The following is a 24,456-nucleotide window of genomic DNA, read 5'->3' as shown; positions in this document are numbered from 1 at the left end:
GAGAGCCGCACACGGGGGAGTCAGTGCTTCGGTCCTGGACTTCCAGCTAGATGCAGTAACTTGCTGATGAGGCTCTGGGGCATGCTCGGTGGGGGAAGAAGCTGCAATATGTGGTGGCTAGAGGGTGGACAGTGGTGAACACGACCACCTCTCATCAAAGACCGGCAAGTAAGCAGGTCACGAGGGGGAGTCTCCCTGCCTCCCTGACGTGAACACACTGCAAGAAGGTGGGGCCCTCACCTGAACCCAAGCATTCTGGCAGCCTGACCTCAAGACTTCCTCGCCTCCAGAACTGTAAGGAGTAAATTCCTGTTGTTTAAGCCACCTGCTCCGTGTTTTTTTTTTTTTTTAGATGTAGAGTTACAGTGAGAGAGAAAGACAGAGAGAAAGGTCTTCCATCCGTTGGTTTACTCTCCAAATGGCTGCAACGGCTGGCGCTGTGCCAATCTGAAGCCAGGAAGCCAGGTGCTTCTTCTGGGTCTCCCACGTGGGTGCAGGGACCCAAGGACTTGGGCCATCTTCTACTGCTTTTCCAGGCCACAGCAGAGAGCTGGACTGGAAGAGGAGCAGCCAGAACTAGAACTGGTGCCCGCATGGGATGCCGGTGCCACAGGTGGAGGATTAACCCACTGTGCCGGCCCTGATCCATGGTATTTTTGTCTAAGACATCTAGGTTGCAACTCACTGGTTACTGCAATGCTCGCTAGCCAGTCTTCCTACTTCTGTGAAGCACCCCTCTCCTCGGGTCTCTTTTCTGAAGCAGTCAATAGTTACTGCTTTCTAGTCTGAACTGGCGTTTAAGGCCCTCCACAGTCTAGCCGTATTCTAGCTATGCAATCTCATTTCTTACTCCTAACATGCTTCCTCCTGTCTCCCCACTGTCATATGAGCAGAATATATTCAGTTATCCAAACTCTAACTCTTCTCTTTGTTTTCTTTCGACCCCAAATCCATTCATAATTTAAGGTGAAGCTCAAATATAATATGGCCCGCCTTGCGGCGCCGGCACACCAGGTTCTAGTCCCGGTCGGGGCGCCGGATTCTGTCCTGGTTGCCCCTCTTCCAGGCCAGCTCTCTGCTGTGGCCAGGGAGTACAGTGGAGGATGGCCCAAGTGCTTGGGCCCTACTCCCCATGGGAGACCAGGATAAGTACCTGGCTCCTGCCATCGGATCAGCGCAGTGCGCTGGCGGCAGCGGCCATTGGAGGGTGAACCAACGGCAAAAGGAAGACCTTTCTCTCTGTCTCTCTCTCTCACTGTCCACTCTGCCTGTCAAAAAATAAAAAAAAATAAAAAAATATATAATATGGCTTATTTCCTACTTTCCTGAACTTAGAAGACCTATGTCATAACTTGTTAGGCTGTAATTTTTTTTTCCTGCCAGAAGTGCTAACAAATATGCTATCTATCCAAGTAGCTCCTACTTGGTCTTTATTCTCACCATAGTCCCTACTGTGACACCTCAGCACACAGTAGGTGCTGAAGTAGATATTTACTGACCAAATTCTTCATCTTCATGGCCTTTTAGTGGATCAATACTTCATAAGTACCTTCATCAGTAAGAGAATTGGGCAACTGAAATTAATTTATTTTTTATGGGTTAAGAATGCTGGTCAAAGATTTACTGGAGGAAAATTTTAAGCATGAGGCTAAAATCTTTAAATTATAAATGATTTTTAATTATACATGCCTGTGCCCTTCTAGATAGTTACAACAGGCATACAAATCTATTTTATGTAAGTTCTTAAATTATTGATCAATGTCATTTTCAAAAATAGCTTCCTCCTTTTTGAGGCACTTATAAAGCTTCTTCAGACAAACACTGTATGGGTCAGTTTCCTGTTACTTGCACCGAGATGCCCAGGAGAAGCTACTTAGGAAGGAGGGTGTGTTTCAGCTCACAGTTCGGAGGTTCATAATTAGTCTGGCATCTGAGGGTGGAGGCTGGCGATGGTGGAACACATGGGAGGACGAGCACAGGGTGAGCCAGGAAGCAGAGACACAAGCAGCACGCTCTGCCTTCCTGGCAGTGTGGCTCTCTTTATACAGCCACCATGGTTTGCTCACGGGTGCCCCACCCCAACAACCTAATTCACTCTCATCACTTTCCAGGGCCCTACCTTCAGATACCATAGTTCCGTCCTTAATCCATTAGGACTGCAACATATGGCCTTTAGGGGATATCCAACATTGCTTTAAAAAGTCAAACTCTCATTCGAAGCTCCAGTCAAACCCTTCTAGCTGTGAATTCCTGCACAATCCAAAACAAAGTCACATACTTCCAAGATAAACTGGTGGGACAGGTACCAGGTATATATTTCCATTCCAAAAAAGGGGAAATATGGAAATAGCAAGGGCTAGTTCTGACAAAACCAGCCTGAAATCCCACAGGGCAAACGTTAAATCCTAAAGCTCCACATACAGCCTCCTGGGCACACTGTGTTGGGGGCTGGGCTGTCCTCCCAACAGCGTGGGAAGCCCTGTCCCTACTGCTTTGCTAGTGGCAGCCCAGCTACCATTCCCCTAGGTCAGTCTCATCTCCCCAGCTCCACTGGGTGTTGTGTGGTGGGGACCCTGTGTGATCACTCTTGACCTTACGTTTCCACTTGGCATTGCTGTGGCAGAGGCTTTTTCGCAATGACTCTGCCCTATGGCTTGTGTCTCTCTGGGTCCCTATTTTGTCTGAAACATCCTTTAAAACCTGGGAGGAGGCGGCCGCAGCTCTGTTGGTTCCTGCCCACTGCGGCCACACGCTGTTGCAGCTTTTGCAGGCTGGCCTAGCACATGGCTTGCAGCTTTCCTCAGTAAGTGTCTCAGGTGGCTGGCACCTCTGCATTTTTGGGGTTCATGTCAGCAGCTCCACTCCCACAGCTTCACTACATGTTGTTCCATGCGGAGGGTCCAACCCTGCAGCACGGCTCTGTCTGGCTTCCTTTTGAAATCTTGGGGAGAGCTGCCATTTTTTGCATTCTGTAGACCTGCAAAACTACCATCACACAGATGACACGAAGGTTTGCCACCAGCAGGGGTAAGCACTACTCTGCCTACAGCAGCCTCAGGGCACTTCGCTTATAAACCAGAATCCAGAGCTGGTGCTGAGGGAGCAGGGTGCCCTGGAGCTCAGTCCTGAAAGGAGCCCAGAACTCCATCTCGGTCTCCCACAGGAGTGCCAGGGACCTGAGCACTTGGGCCATCTGCTGCTGCCTTCCCAGGTGCAGCAGCAGGGAGTTGCATCAGAAGTGGAGTACCCAGGACTTGAACTGGCACTGTTGGATGATCTTTGAAACAAATGGCACTTCTGGGGTTCTGGGCTGTCTACGAGACCGGACATGCCTTTGGGACCTTTCTCTCATTGTCCAGTTACATACGGCTTTTACTTGTGCTAATCTCTTTAGCAAGAGGTTTCTCTGCCTCACTCTCCTGTCCTGAACACGCTGCTTCTTCTCTCCTTCCCCTGCCAGGCTGCGAATTTCCCCTGTCTTTCTGCTCTGCTCCTTTTCGCTCCTCTCACTGTAAAACTAACAGCTAAAACTAACAGCTGTCAATAACACCCATACTACTGGCTGACTTGCAGTCTTCTTTGCCTCCCAGTCTCAGGACACAGCTACAAAAAAGCCAAATTCTTTGCAACCATGTCCGCATTCCCACTAGAAGGCTGATTTCCATCGAAGACTCCATCAACAGAGCCTTTAGCGTCCACATCACTACCAGCATTCTGGTAAGCCCTCAGCACAATCACCCATAATGCTCTGCTTGCAGCATTCTGGCCTTTCTCTAATCTGCTCCTTCCAGACTCTTCCAACTGTGTCTGGTAAACCAATTCCAAAGGCTCCTCCCCATTTCCAGGTGCAGTCAATAGACAACCTCTCTTCTCTGGTACAGTTTTCTCTATCAGTCAGCTTTCTGTTCCTTCAACTAGAATACCTGAGAAGAGCTCCTTGGGGAGGAAGAGGTTTTTTCACTTATCACAGTCCAAGATCAGGTAGGTCTCACCAGTTCAGGCCCTTGGTGAGGCTGGAGGACGATGGCAGAACACATGCAGAGGGAGGGTCACATGGCGAGCCAGGAAGCAGACAGGGAGGCTCAATTTGGCCTTTACAATCAACCCTCTGAGGAACTGCTACCCCACCCCCCCGCCCCGCCACCGCACGCATTAACCAGTAACTTTAATCTATTAGCTGTTAATGCAAGACTTCAGGGGGGTGGTGTTGTGGCACACTGGGTTAAGTTGCCACCTGTGACACCAGCATCTTAAATAAGCAATGGTTTGAGAGTCCCAGCTGCTCCACTTCTGATCCAATTACCAGCTAATGTACCTGGAAAAGCAGCGGGAGATAGCCCAAGTACCTGGGCCCCTACTACCGATTCAAGTCCTGGCTACTCTGCTTCTGATCCAGCTAATGAGCCAGGAAAACCAGAGGAAGATGGCCCAAACACTTGGGCCCCTGTCACTGACGTGAGCGAATTGGGTGAAATTCTGGGCTCCTGGCTTCTGCCTGGCCCAGCCGTGGCTGTTGTGGACATTAGAAGAGTGAATCAGTAGATGGCTCTCCCTCTGTCTGTGACTCTGCCTTTCAAATCAACCAACCAACCAATCTTTAAAAAACAAGCAAAAAAATCTCTAAGATCTCCAGGACCAAGCCAACACATGGGCCTTTGGTGGCATACAAACTATAACAGAGAACACACCTGGTAATGGAAATGACAATGGAAGCATATCATTTTCCTTTTTGTCATCCCTGCACGGCGCCATGCTAATATCCTTCTCAGTGTATGTGCTGCTGATGCAAGCATACGTTCTTATTTTCAAAATGGTATCTAATGTTACCTTGCAACAAATCTACTCTAGTCCATAAAGAATTGCAGCCTTATTTGAATTGGACATCAGCGTCAGGGAGAAGATCCGAAGAGCTTTGTTTGCAGTAAGTTAACAGGCTACTGACATGGTTACCTCTGATTCAGCAGATTGCCTCATGGTGCTGGAAGTCACCGCAGAAATCACTAGTTGCATTGAATAAATTAAGAGATAACACAGGAGGTGTTTTACTATGGATTTAGCCATTTGGGGAAGTCAATAATTATGTGTTGAATAATTTTTAAGTGCTCAAATTACAAAAAGATAGTTATATTTCCTTTTCATTTGAGCTGAAATTAATTAGATCCTATGCCAATGAATTTAAACAAGCACATCTCCTAAAAATGAACTGTTTAGAGATAAAAAAATGACTCGTGAAAGAAAAACAGGATATTGAGGAATTAATGTATAATGCAGTTTATTTTTGATAAGTTTTCTCATTTTCTCATAACAATATGTGATGTATTTGTCTCCAATTAGGAGAAACAAATAACAGATTATGTTATCATCTTAAATTCTGCTACATAAATTGTATTAAATATTTTTTGCTTCATTTTTTGTCAGGCTAAGAAAAACTGCATCTCTACTTAATTCACTTGCCTTTTGAAAAAATTAAGTAAAAATAACTTAAAAAGAGCTCTTTTGGGGGCAGCAGTCTCTTCTTTTGTCTACCTCCACAGAAAAGCAAAACTTATCGCAAAATTAAGTGAATAAAGTAAGTCAATTCTTATAAATATAGGAAAGTTAGCATCAGAAATACTTTGTCAAATAACAGGTAATGCGTGTGTGAAAAAGCCACAGCAAATGTTTTGCTACAAAAAATTCTATCTCAAGGAATGATGTCTTCAATGTAAAATCTAATGCAAAATAAAGAGGAAAGGGAAGGGTTTGGTGGCCATAATAAAGTCAAATATCTTCTCTTCCCAGAAAGCTGCTGGAAGAACCTGCATGTGAACTGAAGGAAAAAGACCCATGCTATTGGCTATTAGCAGAACCCTTTTAGCTTGACATACTGGGTTATTTTACAATTAACCTTTGATTTGGTGCTTTGGACTGCTTTACTAGAATAAAACTATGCTGTGTTTTTCATTATAGTTTCCAAAAGTTACATGGCCTTTCCTATTTCTGGTTCAGCCCTTTAATTCTGGAAACATTTTCCACGATTGCACTTTTTCTGTGGCAATGTATGTAACTTACAGCATAGCATTTAAGTGGTAGAACTATTTATTTCTTCAGAGAGAACTTTATTCTACATTTTTCCCCCTACATAGGGTGCTAGCTCTCTAGGATCTTAATATTTTGCCTTCATGAAAACCCATGTCTTAATCTACAGTTACTGATAATCTGGACTTACTTTTTAAAAGTTCACTTTATTTTTTTATTTGACAGGTAGAGTTACAGACAGTGAGAGAGAGAGACAGAGAAAGGTCTTCCTTCCGTTGGTTCACCCCCCAAAATGGCCACCATGGCTGGAGCTGCGCCGATACAAAGACAGGAGCCAGGTGCTTCCTTCCGGTTTCCGATGTAGGTGCAGGAACCCAAGCACTTGGGCTATCCTCCACTGCCCTCCCGGGCCACAGCAGAGAGCTGAACTGGAAGAGGAGAAACCAGGACTAGAACCTGGCGCCCATATGGGATGCCGGCGCTGCAGGCGAAGGATTAGCCAAGTGAACCACGGCACCAGCCCCTGGATTTATGTTTTTTTAAACCATGTTAAGAGAGTTATGGAAAAAGTTCACTTGTACATATACTGGGCTCAAACAAGATGGTAAAATTTCACTTGCCTCAAAATTATTCTGTGGTTAAGATAATCTCGAAAAATGTCAGGTTTAAGAATTATGCCCCCAGAGACTTATTTCAAGACTACTTGTTTTGATAACTTTGTTTGCTGGGTATTTTGTGAGCATGCTTGTGCATGTGTATATTTATCTAAGATGAAGGCCTAGGAATAAATGGGATTCTCAAAAAAAGAATTCAGGCATATAGTCTCATAGATGTGGAATCAGTGAAAATACATTGAGTAGGAAGTATACATCAGAGGCAGCAGGTTTTCTTTCCTGTCCTCTGAAACAGGTCAAATAGAAATGAGTTTGATTTTTTCATATACCCATTTGTTGAACCTTATTTGTTACAAAAATATCAGTGAGGCTTCACAAACCTTTTTATCTATCATCACATAATCAGGAGAATGTGTACACTGAAAAACAGCTATCAAATTCTTTCCATTTCTTCAGATTGGTGCCATCTTAAACATGACTGAAACGTCAGCGTACGTGCTCGCCAGCAAAACCGGTGTTAAGTCTCTATCTTCATTTAGCACTTACCACTTCTAATACACAACTGATTTATTGATTCCGTCTCCCAACACTTCCTTTACTCTCATTAGAACGTAAGTTCCACAAAGGCAGGGAGTTTTGGTTTGGGCCACTGGGGCATTTCGAGTGCCTGGAACAACATCTGGCCCGTCCTGGCACTCAGACGTCCACTGTGGTGGGAGACGAGGTGAGAGACGTCGCGGGACAGAACGGAGAGTACACTGGCGAGGGCCTTGCAGGACTCAAGCCCCTCCTGAGTGATACATGCAGGCAGGCAGGCTGCTGTAACCTGACACAGGTATTAAAAGCGTCACTCTGCTTGCTGGAGTGGGCTGTAGGGGAAGTGACAGAAAGCCATGCGATACGTAATCTGGGTGAGTGGAAAAGCTGAGAAGTAGTTGCCTTCTGAATACAGTTAAGGTAAAGCAAACAGTTTCCTGATGGGCTGGATGTGAGCCGTGAGAAAGAAGAATCAAGGGCAATGACAAGCTTGTTCTGGTTTAAGCAACTGGAAGAACTGTGTTGTCATCAATTGATTTATGAAAGACTGTGTGGGTGTTGGGGGGAAGGGTGGAGTGTGTTTCAGGGCAGGGTGAGGGGAGATTAGTTCAGTGTCAGATATGTTATGTTACCTTTAAGATGTTTTGCTAGGAGGTCACTGAGATGCCAAGGGCAAGTGGGTCTGTGGTTAAAGTCAGGGAGTGTTTCAGGTGGGGGACATAAATTAAAGGTTCACTGTACAGGATGGGGCTTAAAGGGAATGCAGAGAAGGGAACAAGGTTCAAGCACCCTGCAGTTGAAAGGTCTTCAAGAGAGAATGAATTTTAACACAGAAACATAAAGCATATTTCATCATGGAAATACAAAGCATCTCAGGTTCTTCTCAGGTAACAAATACCCTAAGGGGGGAAAAAATCAAGCAAACTGTGAAAGAGGTAAAAACAAGCAAATTATAAACATAATTTAAAGATAGAATTTATTCTCTGATGGTTTACTCATGCAAACTGCACATAAAAGAAAATAGTACAGTTTGTGTAACATTGCAAATATAAGGACTCAAAATGCTAGGTACAGAAGTAGTGTGACATCCTGAAAGTCAAACTGGAATTTCTGTTTATACAACTAATAATGATTTTTACTTGCTGAGTACAGATTGATTTACAATGAAAGTTTTGCTAACCTTGGTAAGCTCATTAACTGTTTACATAACTTCTTACATCTATGTGGATTTATTTTACAGTTGCAAGAATTCTGTTACCAAAGAACTTTAACTTGCATAAATAATAAGATGGAAGAAATGCACTGAAGGATTTAGGAGAGTGAAAAATTGAGGCTTTTCCTAACCCATCCAAACTACGATAAAAATAGCCTTCTTGCAGAATTCATATTTTGTGCCTTTGAGATCAACTCCTTAGCATAACTACAACAAAATCATCATGAGAAATTGATTACTTTAAAATTATGAAGTCGGTTGAAAATAAAAAAATTTTTTACAAGAATTATCAACTAAAAACGCTCTCATTTTTAATAAGTCAAACAATAAAATTCCTATTATCTTCATACTTAAAAGTCCTGAAATGTCATTTGAATAATTTGAATGTTTCCCAGTTTGGAACTTAGGCAAGTGGGATATTTCCCTGAATTATCAAGGATATTCCATCTAGGCTTTTTAAATGTCAGTCTCATTAGGAGATGGCACTGAGACTTTAGCAAATGGTGTAGTATGGATGCAGAACAAACTACACAACTTATTATAAATGCATTACAGATATTTACATAATGGAATCCTGCTTGAATGCCAGAAGTTGCTACTGGGTAGGACTCATAACTATTTTACAAAGGTTTCTTACGCACATCTACTTTTTTATTTTTATGTTTAACAATTTTGTCTATTTAAAATATTGTACTGTATTTTGAACATAACTGCAGAATAAAAATAGATAATGGCACATTAGAAAACTCAGTATCCCACAGATGATTGGATAATGAGAAAAGTGTACCTACAATCATCTCATCAAGAAACAAGCTACATCATGGAATGTTAGTTATCCAAGCCTGCACAGTAATGACATTTTAAACTGCAATCATCTATTGGCCAGCATCACACTGAAGGCATCGTTAAACATTCAAGCAAAGATTGCTGGCATAAACTACTGAAAGACACACATACACACGACAAGCACACCCTTTCTCTCACACACACTCATACTCCCCACATTATAATTACATTGTTCTAAAGATAGATACTGATTTTTTTTCCACAAGAAACGTTATCAAAATTTGCTACTAAAAGATGACAGTGCTTTCACAAGAATAAGTACAAGTTAGCTCGCAATTACAAGACAATGGGGGTAAACAGTCTTCAATTTTCTACGTAGTAATTTTAGGCTTCTCTGGCACCCATACCATACTTGATTTATGCATAAACTCCTCAGTTTGTAACCTGAAATCTGTAAAAACAAACAAAAAAGCCTGAAAACAAGAGCTAATTTAAAAAATTACTAGATATCTGATAACCCTGTATTGTACATTATATAATTTCATATTTTAGCCTCAAAACATAGGTTTAAAATACTGAATTTAAGACTTGAAAAATAAAGTCATTTTTGAAATGCTGAAGATTCCAAAATTTATGTCTACTTAAAAATCTTTAAAAAAGAAAATGTACTCTTATTAATTAATGACCTTGATTTAGTTTAAGAATGTGCATGAAAGCACTGTATGTCTTTCACCATGTTTTCACTCACTTAAAAAAAGTGTTCTCTAATGTTTTTCCTTTTGCATAATGTGCAAAATAAAAGGCAAAAAGATGAAAAGCAAATTCTTTCTCTTGCCTAGTTCTTGTTGACTTTGTTAACGTCACAAAGCCAACGGGGACTATGCAGACCTTTGGTATAAACGATGACAATGCTACCATCACAGTTGAGGGCTAAACAGTGGTCAAAAGAAATGGAAGTGGGAAGAAAGATTCAGTAACACCCCCATTTATTAAAACACCACTAAATTAAAAGGGAAAGAAACCACAATGAATTATAATACAATTTACACGTTGAGCACAGAAAAATTAATAAATCTAACAATATTTATAAAAAAGCAAAATCAGTCAGTCTTCTTCCAGAGACTGAAAGCCGTTGTTCAGTCTGATCATCCACTGCTGCTATACCAATTTTAGAGCCAAATTTAATTTCAAGTAAAAAAAAAAATTTACAACCACAGATTTCGCATAAACGGAAACTGGTCTTTCCTTGATTTCCCTTTGAAGTCACTAATGAGTATCTAAAACTGTTGTACTGCAGGTTTTTAATCAACTTCCTGAGGGCTGTGACTGGGAGGAAGGAGCCATGACAATCTGCGACAGCGCAGGCTCCGTGCTCTGGTCCGCCATCGGGGTGAGGACTGAAGTGGCTCCCACGTCTGCTTTGGAGGTGGAACTGACCCCATTGGATGTGCTGACAGAACTATGCTGTATTGCTTCTGTATGTGGACTGCTCGGCACTGAAAGGTCTTCTGAACTATCGTCTTTATCAGCAGCTGAGTGGAAACAAGAAAAAGGATTCATTTTCTTAAAATATCTGTAAAAATGCATTACCGGGTTTACAAAGTTGGTTACTGAGACAATTGGGTCTGACTGGAACTGAGAAACTGAAAAGGACACCTTTATCTGTAACAGATTGAATGCAGGCCCAGCCACAAGCCCAAGGACACATCTGGGTGCCCAGTGCCTCACAGAACAGGGCTGAGGAAATATTTACTAAATAGTGTTAAGGATGAAAATACATAGGAATTTGGAGACAGATACAATTAAAGTGCAAAATCATTTCATAAAAACAGTTTGTCTACATGCCATTCTTATTGAAAGATTAAAAAAGAATTTATAACTACATCCATAAACAAAACAGATTCTTAACCACAAATTATATTTTCAAATTATTCCCTCTACATTCTCCAGAACCATATTTACTCTGGCTGACTTTCCATCTACTGGATGATTATAACACCTGATTCTAATGATGCATACACATGAGAATAAGCAATATTTAGAGTCTAAATGCCACCAGCTGTTACAGATGCATGAATTAATTGGGATTCAAATAAAATTCTATATAAAACTCTAGACTATGCAACTGAAAAGATACTCAGAAAAGGGCAGTTTAAGTATTTATGAAAATAAATCTACCAAAATTTAGTCCTGAACAACAAATCACTTCTATGTTTTCTTACTTTAACAGAACAGATTCTGATAATTTCATTTAGTGAAACATTCAGTATGTAAAACACACTTAAATATTTATTACATAAATAAGTTTGGAGGCACAATGTTGACACGAACACCTGTGCACCCAGCCCCCAACTTCGGAATAAACATTGTCAGTAACAGGGCTGCTTCCCTGGAGGCTCCTCTACTCGCCAGAGCTGATGACCATTACTGACTTTTCCCTTGTTTTTGCTTTGTAGATTTATCATACAGGCATGTACTTACATTCCTAAGCAATATCATTTAACTTTGCCTATTCCCCCCCAACAATATAGTTGTATTTCTTTTTTAAACAAATTATTTATTTATTTGGAAGGCAGAGTTACACAGAGAAAATCTTCCTTCCACTGGTTCACTACCCAGATGGCTGCAAAGACCAAGGCTGGGCCAGACCAAAGCCAGGAGCTGGGAGAGTCTTCTGGGTCTCCCATGTGGATGCAGGGGCCTCAGGACTTGGGCCATCCTCCACTCTTTCCAGCTACATTAGCAGGGAGATGGATCGCAAGTGGAGTAGCTGGGACTCAAACTGGTGCCCATACAAGATGCTAGCACTGCAGGCGGTGGCTTAACCTGCTGTGCCATAGCTCTGGCCTCAACTTTGCTTATTTTTAATCATCCTAAAAACAGTACCACGTACTAGATATATTCTTTCACACCTTGTTTTTATCACTTAGCATTTAAATAATTCTTACTGAGTGTTTAGAATTTATATTTTTAAATCATATGTTGAGAATGTATACCTCATAAATATGTAGTTTTTATGTCTGTGAATCGGATATGGCACAGGTCTTTTAGAGTTAAAACTAAGTGGGGCAGTGCTAAAACTGAGATTGTGTAACTGGGACTTAGTACTGTTAGTTTTACCTACAAGATTTTGTAATATTCCTTAATTTCCACTGAATCTTAGTTTTCTTTCACACTTTTTTAAAAACATTTATTTATTTATTTGAAAGGCAGAGTTACAGAGAGGCAGAGGCAGAGAGAGAGAGAGAAGTCTTCTATCCACTGGACCACTCCCCAAATGGCTGCAATGACTGGGGCTGTGCTGATGCACTGATCCAAAGCCAGGAGCCAGAAGCTTCTTCCGGGTCTCCCACATGGATGTAGGGACCCAAGGACTTGGGCCATCTTCTACTGCTTTCCCAGGGCATAGCAGAGAGCTGGATCGGAAGTGCAGCAGCTGGGACTCGAACTGGCACCCAAATAGGATGCTGGCATTGCAGGTGGGGGCTTTACCCACTATGTCCTGCCGGCCCCTCACAGATGTTTTCAAAGATTTAGTTAGAATCACAGCTCACCACCATTAACAGTTTCTGTGTGCTATAACATGATGAAGAGCATGAATTTCTGAATTTCTTTACAATACAAATATTCACGTATTCAATCCAACTCTACATTTACTTTTAATACTTAAGAGAAGTCACATTTATTTAAAAGATTTCAAGCTCATAAATAGAAATGACTTTAAAATTTCTAAAGTGGGGCCGGTGTTGTGTAGCGGGGTTAAGCTGCGATTTGCAGTGCCAGCATCCTACTTGGGCACCGCTTTGAGTCCCGGAAGCTCCATTTCTTATCCAGCTCCCTGCTAATGTGCCTGGGAAAGTAGCGAAGGACGGCTCGAGTCTCTGGGTCCCTGCACCCACATGGGAGACCAGGATGAAGTTCCTGGATTCTGGCTTTGGCCTGCCCAGACCTAGCCATTGCGGCCATTTGGGGAGTGAATAGGCGGATGGAAGACGTCTTTCTTCCTCTCCTCTCTCTCGTGACTCTGCCTTTCAAATAAAAAATAAAAATTTCTACAAGTTAACAATTACCTCCCAGGAGCTGAAGACGTTTATGATGGAATTTTCTTTACTTCAGTTAATCTGATTACCCAAATGACTAGACAGCAACAAAGATAGGAATATTTCCAGACAACAGAAATGAATCATTCATTTCTTACATTCTTACAACCTATTATAATATATATTCATTAAAAATTGGTTAAACTAGATTTTCATTTTTTAAGTATATGGTATAAAAACCTCTGCATTTATACACCTAAAACTATATTCATAAATAATTAAAATGAATAGTTGACATTTGCTGGCTAATAGAGTTAAAACTTTTGGGAATATCTAATAATACATTATTAAAGATTAAAAATGGTAGATGATTTTGAACTGAGTGCAACTAAAGAGTTACTTTCCTTCTAATTTTATGAAATCATTTGTATATTTCCTTTTAAACTACTGAAATTCAAGAGAGCTTTCTTGTTTAAGAAAATCATGTATGCATAATACTGAACTCAGTAGCTTCTGCGGGAAATTCTGTTAAGTCAGATGGGAACCATAATGGCCTCATCCCTGCAGCAATCATTGTTAATATAAATCCCAAACATATTTCTATATGGTTCCAATTTACTCCACAATGTGTTTCACCTTCCTGTCAAAATGACTAGACATCAAATAACTGAGATTTATATGTGCAAAACTGACAAAAATCAGTGTTCTAAATATATATGGCAATCAAGAGTTGCTAAATCTACTGAATCTTTTAAATTAAAAAATATTGCCCATTTTGATGAAACTGCTTACAATGACTACAAGTAAAGATGGTGGCCATTAAGTTTTATCGTGAGCACCTGAGGAACTGTTTGCAACCAATGCAAAACGTTTCTTTCTTTTGAATTACTGACACTGGCAAATTAAAATGAAGTGGATACATATGGCTGAAACAATCTTCACATTTACAAATATCCTGAAATATCACTAAATCATAAAAACGAAAGCTGTGGGTTATATATTATGAATGTTGCCTAATGCATTTCCAACTCTGTTATTTGTTACAAATTTGTGCACGATGGACAAAATTGGCCATTTATTCCAGAGTAACAGCTGGTTCCAACACTGTGCATCTTATCAAAAAAGAAGGACATTACAAAAAGGAAAAAGCACAATTAACCTCTAAAATGCTGAAAACAGAAGAATCTCATTTTTTGGGAAAGCATTTAGGAGAATGCTTATAAGCAGATAATGTAAATACTGTTCTGTTTTAGTATTTTACGACTAACTACAAGGCTCAATATAAAGATTCACAACAATAAAAACATCGCATGATGCTGACAACCAAAAAGGAACAATGGGATCTGATACTAAACGTATACTACATATGGTTAAGTGAAGACAGCTTATTAAAACCAAGTCTCATCATTACTAAATGTAGGCTAGAAAGGAAGGAGTGTTTTGCCTTGTCAATCTAAGACACTATTACCCTAGAAGATAAAATACCATCAGTTACTTACAGCATATTTTAAATTTGTTAATTCATTCTGTTAATCTACCATAACACCTACAAAAAAAACAAGATAGAAAACAAAAATTCTCTAGATTCTCAAAGTATACCTGCCACCCCATTCCCTAATAACCTTGCAGAAATTCTGATATTTCATCTGAAATATTGCAACTGCAGTCTACATTTTTTTTTAATGGTAGCTCAGTCACTCTGGCAGTAATTCACTGATGTAGCCTAAGGCCATGGGTAATGGAACATTACTCACTATGATAGCCAGATTTCTTCTGCATGGCGGTTACAGGGCAATCTTTATGAGCCAGAAGAAGCTGTTTCAGCTGTGCCACTTCATTTCTCAGCAGGGTGACTTCACTCTGGAGAAGAAACAACTTATGTACCTTACCAGCATTTCACTAAAGATATTTTTTACTGTTTAAAACAAGCAAGATTAAGATATGAAAACTGGATATCTGGCTAAACAGTAAGGAATAAAGAAAACAAGCTACTTAAATATATCTAATTAGTACCTTTTTATATTTTAGATTTTATGCAAAAACTTACATAAATTTTTTAAAAAGATATCAGTACAACTGGATAGTATATTTCAGTTTTAAAATCTTTTCTTTTTTATTATTTTTTGTTTGAGAGCAGTGTATGTGTGTGTGTGTGTGCGTCAGAGAGAGAAACAGAGAGACAAAGACAGACTGGAGAGAGAGAGGAAGCTCTCATCCACTGGTTCAAACCTCAAATGCCCACAAGAGCTGAGAGTGGACCAGATCGAAGCCAGGAGCCAGGAACTCAATCCAGGCTCTGTGTGTAGCAGGGACTCAACTACTTGATCCATCACTGTTGCCTCCTAGGGTCTGTGTTGGCAGGAAACTGTAGTTAGGTGCAGGGCCAGGTATTGAACTTACTCTGATATGGGATATGGGCATCTTAAACATTAGGCTAAATGTTCATTCCTATTTTAAAGCTATTACATTACCATTTGTCTTGGGACTCCTCATATGTTTTAGTTTACCTGAAGTAAACATACCTCATATGTTTTAAATGCCTGAAGGTATCTTTATTTTATATATGTGACATGATTTTTGATTACCTAGAAAACATCAAGGTGGTCAGGATGACTTTTCAATAATTCTAATTACTTGAAAACAAAAAAAAAATCCTTCCAGGAAACACAATTAAGTAACTTTCCAGTTTCCTACAAACCAAGAAAACCTCTAAAGGAGAAACCACAATCATCAAAGAGTCATGGATTCCTAAAATTCATTGTAAAGCACCGTGTTGGACATTGGAAACACAGGCAAATTGTACTCATCTAAATTTAAATCTGCTAAGTTACTGGTGAATGAGTACTTCCACATTTTGGATGAATTAATCTGGTAAATTCTATGTCAAAGTTTCAAATTGAATGATCCCATTAATTCCTTTGAGTCATCCTCAAATACTAAAAATACATGAATTAATTAATTATCATTACCAACACTCAAAAGTTAGACAATATGAATTTAGTAAATTTGTAACATAAGAAAGTTAATTTACTAACATCTTTAGTAATCTGGACTTATAATATCTATTGAAATTTCACCCATGAACCCAAAAGTAAGTGAGAAAATTTAGCAAACAGGTGTACATAAAACCTCAGGCATACCATAATTTTCTACACTGTCTTAATCAAAAAGCTGAATGTAAAATAATTTAGCAGAGTAGGCTCCTTAAGCCTCCTACAGTGATCACTGACAGAAAAGTAAAAGTAAAAACAAAAGCTAAGCAATCTAAAGGCAAGTCTGTTAGGTCAAATCACACTTCAGTAACAATGAACTGCAAAGCTGTATTAAAAGCATGATGCTCATAAAACTCTAACTCATAAATGAAAAGGTTAAATTATGCTTAAAACACTATGTTTGAGATAAGAATAGGTATGGTTAATGATTCAAGTATTAAAGGTACAATTCTGCTTTAAAAGATAACATGGGGGCTGGCGATGTGGCATAGCAGGTAAAGCTGCCGCCTGCAGTGCTGGCATCCCATATGGGCACTGGTTCAAATCCTGGCTGCTCCACTTCCGATCCAGCTCTCTGCTATGGCCTGAGAAAGCAGTAGAAGATGGCCTGAGTCCTGGGGCCCCTACACCCACACGGGAGACCCGGAAGAAGCAGCTCCTGGCTCCTGGCTTTGGATCGGCGCAGCTCCAGGTGTTGTGGCCAACTGGGGAGTGAACAAGCGGCTGGAAGACCTCTCTCTCTCTCTCTGCCTCTCCTTCTCTCTGTGTGTAACTCTGACTTTCAAAAAAGTAAAATCTTTAATTAAAAAAAAGATAAACTCATTTCTATGGAATAATGCAACCACTGGTGTCCATATTACTAATTATAGTTCATTATTAATCACACCATTGATGATAAATATATTATCCAGGATACCTCAACCCCATCAGCTTAATTTCAACACTGATATCTATTAGTATTTCTCTTTAATTTTTCTAGGATGAAATGGGGCTGTTCCTTTACTTTTAGACAAGAACATATAATCCTTTATAATCTAGCAATTGTGACCATATGATTTGCAGCTTTCATTGCCCTTCCAATGTATTATATCCTTTAATCATACCAAGACACTAGTAATGCCTCAAAGTTGTCATATTCTTGCTATCTTAACATTAACTTGAGCTACATGAAATAATATTTAACTGTCTTGACCCATAAAAATAGCAGTTTTGAATGGCTAACAACATACTGCTCTCTCTATCTAGAAAACCTTTCTTTTCTTTTTTCAGCTTTCTAACTATTTCACTCACCTTTAAAAGTCAAGTCAACTCAGGATAGTATAAAACACATAAGAAAAGAATGTTTCCAGGGTCATAGTCACATACATATGTGTATATCTAAGACATATATGCTTAAAAAGAGATTTACTTTCTTGAAAAACAGAGTGACAGACATGAAGAAACAGAGGAAACAGAGATTTTCCATCCACTGGCTCATTCTTCACAACAGCCCGCCAGAGCCAGGGCTGGGCCAGGCTGAAGTCAGGATCCCAGAACTCCATCTGACTATCCCACATAGGTGGCAGGGATCCAAGCACTTAAGACATTATCTGATGCCTTCCTAGGTGCACTTAGCAGAAAGATAAATCAGAAGCAGAGGAGTTGGGACTCAAGCTTGCACTTTGAAATGGGATTTGGGTGTCCCAAGCAGTGGCTTAACCCACTGTGTCTACCACTAGACATGGATATCTACACAGTACTCATCACATTGCATTTTAACTTCTAGTGCAGTTGTTTGCTACCTCTATTACACTGGAAACTTCTTGAGGGTAGACATCATTTTTCTCTTGGTATTCCACGGTATACCACATGCATGGACTGAGTGATAGCCATATTTTAAGGAGGACCAGGGTAAATTCTACGTCCAGTTAGTAAAGAAAGTGAAACAATATGAAACTGATTTGATCTAATTTATTTACACAATAACCTGACCAACATAGTTACATTATTTTCTGTTATGAAACAGAAACTGGCATACTTTACAGAAACACAATTATAGAATTTTAAAACTCACAACTACCTCTCATTTCAATATACATTCACCATAAATCATATCAAGAAACAAAATGCTCATGTGATAAAATACCTGAAAGCAGTTATGAGTCTGTTATCTAGTCATACAAAATAGCTGCTTTAAACAATTTTGAGAAGTAAAAATTAAAATATTTATTGGGGTCGGTGTCGTGGCAGTGAGCTAAGCTGCTGCTTGCAATGCTGGCAGTAGTACTGGAGCACCAGTTGGGGTCCCTGCTGCTCTGCTTCTCATCCAGCTCCCTGGGAAGGCAGCAGAGGATGGCTCAAGTAATTTGAGTCCCTGCCAACTAGGTAGGAGAACCAGTTGGAGGTCCGGGCTCCTGGCTTTTGTGTAGACCACTCCCAGCCATCTTGGCCATTTAGGGACGTGAACCAGGGAATAGAAGCTCTCTCTCTGTCACTCTGAATTTCAAATAAATATATCTTTAAAAAGATAGTCCTATGTATTCGAAATAAAATTATATACACCCAAATTCTCTCTCTAAATAGGCAGCCTTGAAGCCAATGAACGGGATAGCAATTTCCACATACGAGTTGTCAAGACCAGGTCAAGCAGAGGTTGAAAACAGGATGCTCACACAGGTAAAGTTTACTTAACTGAATTAGAATAGGCCAAAACTGGGTGGTTTCTAAGTCATTTATGATAAAAATAATAAAATTCAAAAAACTCACACATTCAAGAATTGGGTATGTATAAAAAAGTATTCTTAAAAATGAAAATAGGCATGACTATATTAATATTTAAAGTAGTTGCACAAGTCATGACTGTTAATTCTGAAAATTTTCTGTGAAGAAAGATCAGAAGGCAAGTAGAAAGAATAAGGGCTGTTACAAGATTCTCTACAGGGGCCAGCACTGTGGTGCAGTAGGTTAATCCTCTGCCTGTGGCACCAGCATCTCACATGGGTGCCGGTTTTAGTCCCAGCTGCTCTTCTTCTGATCCAGCTCTCTGCTGTGGCCTGGGAAAGCAGAAGAAGATGGCCTAAGTGCTTGGATCCCAGACCCACAAGGGAGACCTGGAAGAAGCTCCTGGCTCCTAACTCCAGATCGGCCCAGCTCCAGTTGTTGTGGCCATTTGGGGAGTGAACGAGCGGATGGAAGATCTTTCTCTCTGTCTCTCCCTCTCACTGTCTATAACTCTACCTCTCAAATAAACAGATAAAATCTTCAAAAAGAAAAAAAAAAGATTCTATACAAAGACCTTAAAATGTAAAAAAAGAGGTTATTTACATACATGCATACACACACACAAACTAGTTTGCTTAAGGTGAAGTAAATCTGAAGGGAATGTTAAGCCATACATAGATATAATACTAAATTAAAAAAAGAAATACTTACACCTCTCCTATTATGTGGGCCATCTTATTTTTTAAAAAAGATTTATTTATTTGAAGGAGTTACAGAGAGAAAGAGAGGGAGAGATCTTCCATCTGCTGGTTCACTCTCCAAATGCCAGTAATGGCTGGAGCTGGGTAGATCGGAAGCCAGGTGCTTCTTCTGGGTCTCCTACATAATGGCAGAGGCCCAAGCATTTGAGTCATCATCTGTTGCTTTTCCCATTAGCAGGAAGCTTGATTGGAAGTGGAGCAGCAGGGACACAAATGGTGCCACATTGGATGTTGGTGTTATAGGCTGAGGCTTTACCCATTATGCTACCATGCTGGCCCCTTTGTGGGTTATTTTAGAATAGACTTTAATTGGATTAAATTTTCCAAATTCCTTTGGGTTGTACTACCGACTACTCATGATTTAGTATACTTGCAGAATGTTAATTATCTTCCTGGGTCATTCTGATAATGAAACAAGTGACACAGAAGCATTTTGAAAATGCAAAACTTCCACTCAAATGTAAGCAATTATTTTGTCAAAATAAAACATATTTGGGAAAGCAGAGCACATACTGAAAAAAAATCATTATCACAGTCTGAACTCTAATGTTAAATGATTTTGGCATTATCTGTACCATTGCTCTACTTTAATAATATGGATACTCATAAGTTAATTACATACTAGTAAACAAATAATATTTTTACATTGTTCATCTGAAGCAGATCAGCCTGATGAAATCATGACAGAACAGAAAACCGATTAATCAATCATAACTTTTAGATTGGCATCTGGTCATGGATTGAGAACAAAATGTCCATAAATTTATGATCTTTGACTTCCTATTTCAGCAACCACCCCCCAAATTAAATAATATTGGATAGTTTCTTCTTTTGGGGAACCTCCTGTTATTACAGATAAGACTTTTTAATCTTTACAAAAATTAGTGATTTGATTATCAAGAGTTTCAACACAGAGTTCTCCAAAGTTACTGTGGATGCAAAATATACTTGACAACAAACTAGCTCTTTAATTTTTATCTAACTAGAGCTATGAAATATTTTGGAAATACTTTGCAAAATGAATGAGAATGACCCCTCTCCTGTTCTCATTCTTTAATTACTTGTTTCAGGTCTGTTTCCTCTGTTAGTCCACAAGTTCTACAAGCAAAGAGACAATGTCTTTTTCATTGTTACATCCCATATGCATAACAATCTGCCTTGCACATAATAGATGGGTGCATAATGACAGAATGAATAATATATAACTAGCATTTGCAAGTATAGTATGGTTACAACACACTTTTCTATACCCTGTCTTATTTGATCTTTTATAACAGTAGTAGTGATTCTGTTATTGCAACAGATGGAGAAGGCCTAGAAAGATTTTTAGTAGACTAGTAGGGGTCAGGGCTGTGTTTTGTGGTTAAAGCCACTGCCTGCAGTGCTGGCATCCCATATGAGTGCCAGTTAAAGTCCTGGCTGCTCCATTTCTGATCCAGCTCCCTGCCAATGTGCCTGGGAAAGCAGTGGAAGTTGAAGTTGTTCCAAGTCTTTACACCCCTGCATCTATGCGGGAAAATTGTTTGGCTTCAGATAGGTCCAGCTCTGGCTGTTGTAGCCATCTGGGAAGTGAACCAGCAGATGGAAGATCTCACTCACTCTCTGTCTCTGTCTCTCTCTCTGTAACTCTCTTTCAAATAAACAAACCTTAAAAAAAAAAAAAAAAAAAAAAAAAAAAGAGAGAGAGACGAGTAAAAATAAGTACTAGATTTCAAATCCAGGATAAAATTCATGAGGTAGCGGTAGTCACTATTAACTCCTCTCCCATTTCTAGAATATAATTAAAAACTCAGGCATAAAAAGGAAAGACAGTTATAGAATATCTGTTTCAGGAATTCAAACAGGTTATTGCATAGCATCTTCCAATTGTTGCTATTCCTTCCTATTTCAAGCAATAAATATTGAAATACTATTTATATACCAGGAATAAAAGATTTGATTTTATTTCCTGTAAGTCAATGGAGCCATAAACAAAGTATTTTCCAAACCATTAAGTTAGCTTATAGGCGAAAATTTTCATGGACGTAGCTATAAAAGTATGCTTTTGTTCACATTTTGTAGTGTAAATTTCAAAAGTAAATTCTACATCGATTTTCTTAAGATTTACTCAAAAAATAATGGTCAAGCAGCTACTGTTAGTAAAGAGTTTGTCTTTTTGTTCACAAAGGAGATATACTGAAATTGCAAACATTTTTTAAGTAAGTTTTTTTTTTAAAAAAAGATGTATTTTATTTATTTGAAAGGCAGAGTTACAGAAAGAGAGAGTTGGAGAGACAGATAAAGGGATATCTTCCATCCCCTGCCTGGTTCATTCCTAAAATGGCTGCAATGGCCAGGGCTGGGCCAGAGTGAAGCCAGGAGGCAGGAGCTTCATCCAGGTCTTCCATGTAGGTGCAAGGGTCCAAGGACTTGGGCCATCTGCTGCTTTCCTAGGTCCACTAGTAGGAGCTGGATCAGAAGTGAAGCAGCAGGGACTAGAACTGGTGCCCATATGGGATGTCCATGATATAGGTTTACCTGCTATACCACAACGCCAGCTCCAGATTAGTTATTTCAAGAAAACAAAACAAAATTAACAGAAGATAGTATTTTAAAAATAATTTATAGGGACTGGTGATGTGGAACAGTGAGGTTTAAGCCCTGAACTACAGTGCCCGCATCCAATATGGGTACCGGTTCAAGTCCCAGCTGCTCCACCTCCAATCCAGCTCCCTTGCTAATGCACCTGGGAAAGCAGTGGAGGATGGCCCAAATCCTTGGGCCCCTGCACCCGTGTGGGAGACCTGGAGGAAGCTCCTGGCTCCTGGCTTCGGATCAGCTCAGCTCTAGTCATTGCAGCCATTTGGGGAGTAAAATCAGTAGATGGAAGACCTCTCTCTCTCTCTCTTTCTCTGTCTTTACCTGTCTCTGTAACTGTCTTTCAAAAATAAATAAAATAAATCTTTAAAAAATATATACCAATAAAATTTATAACCACAAATTCAATTATTGGTCTAGATTATCATAAATAATTTCAATATAATTTGATGAAATAATTTAGCAATTATTTTACAAAGTTAAAACATGATTAAATTCAGTGAATGGGCCAATAAGGTTGAATAATTAGTATTTTCTTTATAGAATATGTATTCAGTAATATGAATAATCACATATCAATATGTGTTAAGCCTTTTATTATATATAAGTAACCATGGGTTATTATATTATATTATATTATACATTTAAGTAATCATGCCCACTACTACTGATCAGCTAAGCCTGTATGTCACATGAAGGGTTATTAAGGAAATACAGAATTGATGAATGTTTTCACATAAAGTACAGTATAATTATATCTTTGACATGCAATTTTCTTTACAAGTCATTCTGTTCTTTAGTTAACTGCTGCTGGCAAACTGAAAGAAATTTTTGCTCCCTGAATTTACTATAAGCATGTTAACTCTTTGAAGTCTGAAAAATGTTACTTCTTAAAAAGTCAATTTTAACAAATAACAAAAAAAAACAACAAAAAGTAAAAATATATTCCACTTGAAGCAATAATAGGAAGTCATCACTGAAAAACACTTTCTCCCAAACTGTCCATGCTTCTCAATCCCTCCTCACTATTGTTTATACCTTGGTACAAGTCACTCAAAAATTTTACCTATACTCAAGGGAGTCAATTCTTGTTTTAAAAATATTTATTTATTTATTTGAAAGGCAGAGAGAGAGAGAGAGAAAGAGATATCTTCCACCCAGTGGTTCATTCCCCAAAAGGTTACAATGGCCAGAACAGGGCCAGGTCAAAGCCAGGAGCTAAAAACTCAATCTGGGTTTTCTAATGTGGCTGGCAGGGAATCAAGCACTTTAGTTACCAACCTGCTTCCCAGGAGCATTAGGGAGGTGGATGGGAGCAGAACACCTGGGACTTGAACTGGCATTCCAATATGGGATTCAGGTGTCCTAAGCAGCAGTTTAATCTACTATGCCACAACACCTACCCCAAGGGAGTCATTTCTATACTGACTCACATACTCATATATTTATCCGTCTAGCTGCAAACATTTTGTTAATAAAAAGAATTAATATGGGGCCCAGCGCTGTGGTGCAGTGGGTAAAGCCTCCACCTGCGGTGTCGGCATCCCATATGAGTGTTGGTTCTAGTCCCAGCTGTTCCTCTTCCAACCCAGCTCCCTGCTATGGCCTGGGAAAGCAGTGAGGGATGGCCCAAGTGCTTGGGGCCCTGCACCAGCTGATGCGAAGCCAGGAGCAAGGAGCTTCTTCCTGATCTTCCAAGCGGGTGAGGGGTCCAAGCACTTGGGCCATCTTCTACTGCTTTCCCAGGCCACAGCGGAGAAATGGATTGGAAGTGGAGCAGCCGGGACTCAACCCAGTGCCCATCAGGGCTGCCAGCACTGCAGACCAGGGCTTTAACCAGCTGCACACAGTGCCGGCCCTGCTTTCACTTCTTAAACAAGGCACAATAAGCCAAATTATAAAGGGAAGGATTGATAAATTTGTCTTACTAATTAAACTTTTCTGTATTAAAATGCTTGTAATCATTTTAATGGGACTTATTTATGCAGAAACCTGAAGAGTAGGACCAGGAGGTATTATTATCTTTATTGTAAAGGGCGGACAAGTGAGGCTAACAGACATTGACTGTTTCACGTCATACAGCTATAAAATAGCCAAATTATTTAAAAGATTTTGCTAGTTAAGAACAGAAAATTTAAAAATTAGATATACCTAACTTCATTACTGTAATATTAATATTTAAAATTTACATAATAATACACTTAGTAAAGATATAAT

The 24,456-nt window shown here is 39.6% G+C and overlaps 1 protein-coding gene across 20 annotated transcripts in view; it reads right to left on the bottom strand.

Annotated features, from left to right (window-relative positions):
• Positions 1-8,128: 8,128 nt before the first annotated feature.
• ATF2 (activating transcription factor 2) overlaps positions 8,129-24,456 on the bottom strand; it is a 107,583-nt gene continuing 91,255 nt past the window's right edge. For all 20 annotated transcript variants that reach the window (XM_070070661.1, XM_070070665.1, XM_070070663.1 and 17 more), the window contains 2 exons: positions 14,963-15,068; positions 8,129-10,700 (listed from right to left, as the gene is read on the bottom strand). In XM_070070661.1, coding sequence (XP_069926762.1) covers positions 10,474-10,700; positions 14,963-15,068 — 333 coding nt within the window. In that variant the 3' untranslated portion in view covers positions 8,129-10,473. The remainder of the gene's footprint in view (positions 10,701-14,962; positions 15,069-24,456) is intronic.

This window comes from Oryctolagus cuniculus, chromosome 3, assembly GCF_964237555.1.
Source record: "Oryctolagus cuniculus chromosome 3, mOryCun1.1, whole genome shotgun sequence".
Lineage (NCBI taxonomy): Eukaryota > Metazoa > Chordata > Mammalia > Lagomorpha > Leporidae > Oryctolagus > Oryctolagus cuniculus.
The sequence above is the reverse complement of the archived record's forward strand: the minus strand, read 5'-3'. Positions and strand labels throughout refer to the sequence as shown.